Source organism: Vanacampus margaritifer, chromosome 14 (genome assembly GCF_051991255.1).
Source record: "Vanacampus margaritifer isolate UIUO_Vmar chromosome 14, RoL_Vmar_1.0, whole genome shotgun sequence".
Taxonomy (NCBI): Eukaryota; Metazoa; Chordata; class Actinopteri; order Syngnathiformes; family Syngnathidae; genus Vanacampus; species Vanacampus margaritifer.
Window position 1 is genome coordinate 447717 of NC_135445.1, and position 9636 is coordinate 457352.

General features: G+C 40.3%; 1 protein-coding gene across 1 annotated transcript; it reads right to left on the bottom strand.

Annotated features, from left to right (window-relative positions):
- Positions 1-855: 855 nt before the first annotated feature.
- Positions 856-9326, bottom strand: rhof (ras homolog family member F). The gene is made up of 5 exons (XM_077542886.1): positions 6924-9326; positions 6765-6852; positions 5048-5157; positions 3293-3427; positions 856-2272 (listed from the first exon to the last, which is right to left on the bottom strand). The coding sequence occupies exons 1-5, from the start codon at positions 7071-7073 to the stop codon at positions 2108-2110; spliced, it is 648 nt and encodes a 215-aa protein (XP_077399012.1). The 5' UTR covers positions 7074-9326; the 3' UTR covers positions 856-2107.
- Positions 9327-9636: the final 310 nt, after the last annotated feature.

A 9636-nucleotide genomic window follows, 5' to 3' on the forward strand; every position in this document is an offset into this window, starting at 1 on the left:
TTTTTAAAAAAATGATTGTTATTTTTGTCCCAGTGGGTGAAGAACGACATCCTTGATGGCTTGGTTAAATGTTCAAATTGGTTGAAGTGAGGCGGCATACTGGCCTAGTGTTTACGTGAGCATCGCAGTCTGAGGTTCTGGGTTTGAATCTCGACTGTGGCTTTTTCGCCTCCCACGTTGAAGACTCCAAATTGTCCTCAGGTATGATGATCGTGACTGTCTGCTTGTTTAGATGTGATTGATTGGCAACCACTCATTTGTTTGTCCACAGGTGACCGGCGGCCAGTCCGTCTGTCTGTCCCTGGATGGTTGGAGGAAATGAAGTTTGCGTCTTCTCACACTAGAGGGCGCTGCAGTCGAAGGCAAGTTCTGTTCTGCTTCAGTACAGGAAGCGCGAGGACGTCCGCTCTGCAAGCGACGTGCAGCTGATTTAAAAAGGTCTTTATTTTTTAATTATTCTCAAGGTGCTTTTCTGACTAGAGCATTTTCATAGTAATAACCAAATCTGCCACCACATACAGTACACATTTCATATTTAGTTTTCAGAACGGGATTGTTAGTTTTTTCATAAATGTTTTACTTGTTTTAAATTAGATTTAGTCTTAGTTTTTTGCAAGGTTAAAATATGATGGATTGACAGCTGTGTAGAATAGAAAGAAAAATGATTTGACAAGGAAATTAAACAAAGCACATTTTTGCTATATTATAGTTATTTAAAATATAGTTTCACTTAGTTTAAAAAAAAGAGTGTCTAGTATCAGTTCATTTTTAGAGTAACATGAATCATTCCCAGGCTACGTTGAAGTTGACTTTTTTTTATGCTGGAAAAGGCACAAAAAAGTAGAACAACATTGAGAAGTTTTTACTTAAAATGCGTTTATTTTTGTCCTTTCTCAATAACTTAGCATATCCAATGCTGTTAATGTGAGCTATCAGCACCCTTTAGAATAGTGCAAAAAATAGAATATCATTTAAAAAAAGTAAAACACACAAAGCATTTTGAATAATCTGACATTATCTCACATTATTGTCCTTGGACACTTTGCAGCCAGAAGGTTGAAAAAATATTCAGGATGTAGACAAAATTAGTCACACATTACTGTACAATCATTTTGGAATAAAACTCAATCCACAAAATGAAAATCATTTATACACATTCGTTTTGTACCTGATAGAGAGAGAACTAATATATATATATATAAATAAAATAACTAATACGCTTACGGTGCTCAAATTCAGCATAACAAGCGTCGGGATGAAATTTCATGACAAACCTAAAATGCACAAGAACCTTCCCAGGTGAACTTCATTTGAAATTGTCTAACTGTTCTGTGTTTCAGAACCTTTAGCAGAGCTTGCCCTTTTGATGGCAAAAAGCTGAATGGTAAATTTTTCAACCGGGCATCACAGACTAAAAACACAACACAACATATAAATGTAAAAAAAAAAAAAAAAAAAAAAGACAAATATTTAAACAAGAAAGTTAATAAATACATTGACAATAAAGTAACATATTTCCTAACATAATTTTTTTTTTACTGTGTATATATAAATAATACAACAATAAAAATAGATATTATATATAGCAATATATAAAAGTAAAGCGGTCTTAAAAGATGAAACGCTGTTGCGTGATTCACTGGCGTGCCACTAGAGGGAGCCTGCGCAGAGAATGGCTGCTTTGCCGCATGTGGCGTTCACCTGGACAAACAAACACCTGCCGCAAATGTAGCCAAAAAAGCAAGTTGAAGTGAACCATCAAACAGATGGACGTGCGCATTCAAAGTTTTACGGCAGTGATTTTGTGATTGTGGCATGATGACTCCCCCTAGTGGTAGGCAAAAGAATCACTGAATTCTTTCAAAATGTTCAAAAGTGGCTTTAACTTAAAAAAAGAAACATTTGCTAGAGTACATTTAGGTTGGGCACAATTTAGTTGTGCTTGGACGCGTGCCTGGTGCTGTCACTCAAGCACACGTTTGCCACAAATTGCCCTGTCAAGGTTCCAGTGCCTTTTCAGCTCATCCTCAAACCCCGCCCCCAAAGTGGAACGTCTTGCCAGTAGCGTATTTGCGTCTTTGGCGAGAGGAAGGCGTGTCGCGTTTCCTCACAGAACGGCGCAATCCCGCTTGCGTTTGTAGTGCTTCTGCTTGCGGCGGAAGGCCAAAGCCTTCTTGGCCGCCTCCCTGAACACGTCGTCCACGTTCTCCTGGTACTTGGCCGAACACTCCAGGTACATCTCGGCGTTGATGCGCTGCTGGGCGGCCACGCCCTGCGCCCTCCGGCAAACGGCACCGCGTTAGTGAACGCCACGTTGCAAACAGGAAGTGGAAGGCAAAAAAACACCAAACATTCGGCAAGTGCTTGCTTGCCTTTTTTTCATTTTGTCATTCAAACGTTCTTTTGCATTTTTATTTTATTCATAATTAATCGTCATTCATTAGTAGACGCTGTAATAGAATTAATTCATGCTTCATTTTTTAAAATTATCAATAGTATAAATTGTTGACTGTATATGTACGAGTGATTATTTGATTAAGATTTTGTATTTTATTCAATTAAATTACTGAAATAATTATTTAATGAGAATATATTTTTATAATAATGTAAAGTTTTGTGTTTAAATAGTGTTATTTTGTCTTGTTTAATTTAATTTGAGCTGTTTTTTTTTTGTCTTTTAAATGTCTGACTCATGTCATACTATGTAGTTAGCGAGGTACCCCCCCCAAAAAATGGGTTTGCAAACGCTTTTATTTTGAAATATACCGGATCTACCTTGATGCGGACGCTCGACTTCCTGTCCGGCTTGTGTCATTTCTTCAGCTTCATGAAATTTCGCATGCAACGTCCGGGAAAAAATAGAACGCTTGCGGAAACCTCCCGCGGCGCAAACGCGGCGCAAACGCAAACGCAACGCAAACGCAACGCAAACGCAACGCAAACGCAACGCAAACGCAACGCAAACGCAACGCAAACGCAACGCAAACGCAACGCAAACGCAAACGCAAACGCAAACGCAACTGCTGTGAATTGACGCGCAGACTCGAACGCTTTTAATTCCTTGCGGCAGCCGTACGGAAAACGCACCGCGTCCGTTCCGCAGTCAGTGCGAATTGGGCGCAATATTATTTCCAAACCCATTTTAAAAAGTCAAATAAAAGACTAATTTGACTTGAAAGAAGCCATTTCAGGGTGAAAGTGGCAAAATGCAGCAAATCGTTGCTAAAGTGTCCTAGTTAGCTTTTGCGGCTGACCGAGGCGGGCGCCGGTCAGGCCGCTTGGCGCTCCTCACCTGCGTGTACGTGACGGGAGCCTGATTGACGGCTTTCAGCCTCCTGCTGCACTCTTTGTCCTTCCTCAGGTCCGTCTTGCAGCCGATCAGGATGACGGGGACGTCCCGGCAGAAGTGCTTCACCTCCGGGTGCCACTGAACACAAGCCAGCGCACGTTTCACGTCATCTGTTTTGCTCCGCTTTCCTTTTTCGGTGCCACTCGATCACATGAAGACAAACCAGCATTCACCAATTTGGGACTCTTTGATGACACAAACGTGAACGTCAAGCCCCGTTCAAATTCAAGCCAACGCATTTTTTTTGCAATAACGACAGCATTCTGATGAATATTGGCTTTGTGGAATGTGAATTATGCAGCCATTTTGATCCATCTCAGGAGGCGGCCATTTTGCCGTCGACTGAAAATGACATCACAGTTGCTCAGGTAACGACCAATCACGGCTCACCTGTTTTCTGAAGCTGAGTCACAATTGCCATCTGTGGCGTTCCAGGTTATTTTATAGTTAATGAAAACTAACAAAAAAAAACTAAAACTAAGATTCAAAAAACAATTTCGTCAACGAAATAAAATAAAAACAAAAGTGCTTCAAAAAAAAAAAAACTAACTGAAATTACATTTTACGTTTCCAAAAAATCATCATTTTAATACATGAGTCTTTGGGATGATTTAAAATGTTTGAACCGAAATAAAGATGTTTGAAAGTGTGTCAATCAGAAGTGATGTCATCTAGCAGTAGCCAATAGAAAAGCACCTTCACGTGATGTCATTCCTAGGCAACAAATGTGCCTGCCTGACTTTTTTTTTTACCTTTTGCTGTTTGAATTTCCAAATCTAAAACTCTGCTCGTTCTGTACTTCCGTTTGACAGTAAACTTCAAGTGGGAGTGACAAATGCACAGCTTGAAGCAAGTACGCCATGTGGAGAAGTGCGTGAGTGTCTTCTTATTTATTTTGTTCCCCCTCAAAATGTCTTTTCATCACTCGAGTCCCTTTCAAGTGTGGCAGTGCTGTGTGCGAGGACGACCACTAGATGGCAGTGATGTCAAAGGTATGTTGCTCCATACCTGTTGCATGAGAATGGAAGAAGTTTTCTCAATACAATTCGGACCTCAAAAGAAAAGTTTTTGTGAGGTTCCACACACCACCCTGACCAAATAATAAATTAATGTTGGGGGGGGTCCACAAAATGATGTTGAAATTTTAGAAATCTTTTTTTTTTTATACAGTAGAAAACTTTCGGGAACAATTTATTTGCTTAGTTTTTCACTTTGCTTAACACATGCATGACCCTGGAAGCTCCCTGCAATTTTTGTTATCATTTTTAAACAAAGCTGTCAATTCTTTACATGTTTGAAATGAAAAGAAATCGTCCATTTTGAAAATGTTGTCGCTAGTATTTTCTCTTTTACTGCAGATGATTATCGGCTTGAAATATCAGTTGTCGGCCTCCTTGACTGCTCATAATCGGTATCAGTCTTAAAAATAACGTATCGGTCCAGCATTCGCTTTCGGCTTTTATGAATTTAAGCTTTTCTAATTTGACTTCCAATTTAGTATTTGTCTGCAGCCATGCTTGTTTTAAAGCAGTGCTGGCTAAATCGAGCCGAGTTGGTTTTCAGCTCAAAGTCCGCAGCAGAAGCAACACAAGCGCTAGTTAATCATAACTCAAAAGAATGTGTGCAATTCCAAACTTGAAAGTCCTGTCGCACGCACGCACGCACGCACGCACGCACGCTTTGATTTCCATCTTTTACCTTGATGGTCACATTGTCAAAACTGGTGGGGTTGGTCACGTCAAAGCACAGCAGAATGAGATGGGCCTCCTGGTACGAGAGCGGTCGCAGCCTGTCGTAGTCCTCCTGGCCTGCGAGCACAAACGTGACGGCCGCTTGAGTTGCAACATGAAATATAAGACGCGCGTTGGCGCGTCTTGCCACGTCGGTGGCGAAGAGATGCACAAGAAAACCACATCCTGCCTTGCGCTTCCTTGTTGCGATGACCGCAATCGACAGCAGACATCGCGCTCAAATTGTCTGACGGGAAATCGAGTGTCATTCGTTGCAGCGTGACGACTAAAACTGTTCAAATAAGGTCACAAAACGCTAATTCAGTCCCAAATGATGACTAATATGAGGAGTTTCTCCAAAGTGCAAATGGAAACTTCCAAGCAGGGTTAGAAGAGTTTTCACTTTTTTCCTCCATTATGAAGAAAATATCCATCACGATTAATTTGGTATCAATTGAAATCACGATTAGGACAATGATTTGTTCTTTTGCTACAAAAACAAGAAAATGTTTAAGCGTGTCAAAAATCCATCCATCCATTTTCTTAACGGCTTTTCCTCACAAGGGTTGCTGGAGCCTATCCCAGCTGGCTTGGGGCAGTAGGCGGGGTACGCCCTCAACTGGTCGCCAGCCAATCGTGTCAAAAATGTTAAGACAAATACATTTCCGTGAAACATTAAGTTCCTTTGGATAAACAAGATTTTTTTTTTTTAATTTAAAGGTGCAAATATATACATTTAAACATCTTTGAAATATTATTAATCATTTTTTAATTTTGTTTGCGTTTATGCTGATTATGTAATTGTGGAGTTTATGAATTGAACGTGTAATTAAATGTCGCTAAATTGCACAGCCCTACATTATAAGTACTTTTTTATTTCGTCTTGGCTTTTGTTTTTAAATGTGGCTTTTTTTCATTCATTTTTGCAGCGTTTATTAGTTTTTATTATGAGTTCTAGTTTTAATTTTATATCTAGAGTATTTTTGAGTGCTAGACAATAATAAATATAATATAGTTTGTTTTCAATAATATTTTTAAGTAGTCTTGTTTTGATGATATTTTGTTTGAGAAAATGTTTTTCTTAGTTTTTTTCATTTTTTATGAAGCTTGCGTCCAAGTTGCTCTCATTTCAGAAGTCGTCAGCAAAAATCATGAGAGGATTCATGTTGCGTTTTTTTTTTAATTGACATCCAGCATTTAAAGTCATATCTGATTGCGTTCAGGAGAATAGAATGATATTAGTAACATTTTTGTGCTTGCTTCTGATTAGTAAAATGATTTTGTTGGAATAATTGATAAAGAGTTACGGAGTCATCGTTATAAATTGGAATCTGGTTGATTTCCACATATTCGTGTTTTGGTATTTGCAAATTCAGCTATTGGCCGATATTTTGGCCTTATTTGTGTGTGTGTGTTTGAACCCAATCCCGACTTGGTCTTAGTTGATAGTTGGTCTACATCAAATATGAATTGACCTGCTGCAGAAAAAAAACAAAAAAACTTTACTGCCATATTTCGAAATGAGAAATGCAGCAACAATTGGCCTCATTTGTCAGTTGTGTATTTGTCGAACATCCTGCCAGTCCTTTTTGACGCTCACTGAGCTGAAGTCTCACAAGCTATGCTGCACTCACTCGATGCTTTGACGTCTTTTTCAACTTTTCCCACGAAAGCATTCTTCTTACCTGCAGTGTCGCACACGTTGAGCTTGACTTGTTTTCCTCTCAGGACCACCGAGGTGGCGAATTTTTCAAACACGGTGGGCGCGTACTTCTGTTGAAATTGAAAAGGTGACGGTTAGTGTGGTCATCACATCCCAAAGGTCAGCATTTGGATCGTCTTACCTCTGGAAAGTCATCTTTGGCATAGACCATGAGAAGCGAGGTCTTCCCACAGCCTCCGTCTCCCACAATGACTATCTTGAGTTGCTCTCCCTCCCTGCCGTTGCCGTTGCCGTTGCCGTTGCCGCTGCCGGCGTTTTGATTTTGTGTCATCCTGCTTGTAAAATCGGATCGTCCCTCACTCAAGTCCACGCATGGCAAAGAAAGTCTGCTAAATCAACACATGGTTGATGTCACGCAAGTGTGCCTTCTGCCCGCCGCTCCGCACTTCCCCTTCCGTCGCCCCGACGACAGATGACCTCCCGCATGAATCCTCTGCGCGCGCCGCTGGCTGTGCGGCGTCGGAAGGCCGCGCCCACTTCCTTGATTGCACGGGCGGCAACGCCTTTTGTTTGCGTTGGCGAGCGTCCTTCCTGCCAGCCGCCTGTCGTTACACGCAGTCGAGGAAGAAGCGGCGCAAGGTTTGCGACCTTCTGAACGTCTGATATGACCTTCAACCGTTTGGCTCGCTTTCATCTAAAAACTCTTACAAAAAGTCCCAAAACAAGTCATAATACATTCAGAATGTGTTAAATCATTTTGTCTTTTTTTAACTATCCATTTTTTTAAGGAAGTTAGAGGAAGTGCCAACAGGGGTGAGCAAGGTATGGCCCACTTTGGTCTTGATTCCGGTCCGACCTGCGATATTTGTTGCATTTAATGAGCTGTGTGGGGAAGGGGGGGGGCTTGGTGGGGTTCTCTCTTTGACTTATCTCAATAAATCAAATGTTGTAAATATACTTTATTCACAAGGTCAATTAGATATTAGTACACAATTTTACAAATACATGATTGGCTCATTCTAATCTTGTGGATTAAAATAAATCTAGTCAGTTATTTATTTATTTTTATTCTCTTTTCTGGTAATTTGTTGAAATAATACTTTAGTTTCTATTTGATCTTTTTGTACAGCACTTTGTTATAAGCGCTGTTGTTTTTGCGTTACATTAAATACCACATTTGAAATGATCTAAGGATGAACATGAATTATTTTACTGTGAAAACGAACCCTTCTCCAAACACAATTTTAGTGAAGCTCTGACGTATCTTTCCCTTTTCAAAAACTAAACATTGAGCACAAAGGTTCGCCGACCCCGTCTCGAAAATGGGCTTTAATGCACACATTTTTCTTGCAATATTGATTTGGTAATTGGATTTCATAAAGGTACATGTGGCTCATGTTTTTTGAATCCAGACTTCTACTTTCTCAACCTATTGTATGATTTGGCACGCCAAACACGCCTAACGCGATCGTTCTCAGCAGCAAACGGACTCCGTAAGTAAAGAATAGCACATTAACATGTCAGCACTTTATGGGAAGCTTCTGACGGGAGGACGAAGATAAGCAAGATAAGCAGTTACTTTGACACTGACAGATATCGAAACCAACATACTGGACATGGCGACTGGTGGCAGTCAATGTTAATTAGAAAAAACACACTAAATTGTTCATGCTGAAAATTATGTGGGTTTTTTTTTGGGGGGGGGGGGGGGGGGGGCAATTAAGTATGTGTATTTGCAACAATCAAGGTTGCAATCAGCAAAGACAGAATCAAGGCAACTGGACTCTTATTTGTTGGCGCTTTTCCTTGTTTTCAGAGCATATTCAAAAGTAACTTAGCAATTATTCTATTAAGCTAACAAATTGCAGTCCTGTGTGGCCTTCTGAACGTGATTTTGAAATGCAACATTTTTGGAATACTAGTGGAAAGGATTTTTTTTTTATTGTGCTCAAATGCATTTGTCAAGCTGTCCCATTAAGACAGATACAAACTTGATGTGCTATTTTCATGTCTTTGGCATTCATGTTTAGGGACTAAATTGAACCTAATTTTGGAAGTTGAATTTACAAATGACAGAATATATTGAATTCTGTTTATACGACAGGCAAAAGTGTAATTAGGAGAACAGCTCGTTACATGCCAGTGCTCTCACATGTTTATTTAAAATATCAAAAGCGTAATAATAAATGACATTCGTACATGCTCTGTGGGCCTATTGGAGTCTTCAATAATGAAGAAATTAAAGGAACAAAACGACTAAAATCTTAACAATGACGGGGATGATATTAGGCTGATTCTATTCAAATAATAGCGCTCTTTATGACAAATTACTTATCGATAAGAAGGTTGTGGTAGTTTGACGATAGCCTATAGAAATTGTTCCGTCGACATACAAAGTATCCACGGGTCTTTTTCGTCAAAATCGTGACAAAGAGCAGCTTTTGTTCGCCACACGCAGGGAGGCAACTGTCCGAGTGGGAGACCAATCCGCGGTGGAACATTCCAGCATGTTGAATGGCGCAGCACTAATGGCCGCTTATATTTGATTTCCCCCAAGGCCTACGGACAATAAAGCGAATAAGCGCTCGCTCGTGTAATAAAACGTTCACCTTGGGTACACACGCACGCTTCTTCTAGGCTGCCTGTGTGAGGAGAAGCAGACGATGGGGGCAGGGCAGGGTTGTTCAAAGCTCGGGAAAACGACAGCCCCGTGACCTGCTTAATGGCGGAATGCCCAAAATAAACATGGCGAGCTGGAAAAACAGGCCTCGTCATCACACACCCTCGTAGAGTCTCAAAAGCACGATAGACAAATACGCTATTTGTCTAAAGGTATTTGAAATATCTTTAAATCGCGCCCGGACACGCCAAACTAGCGTATCCATTTTTGTTTT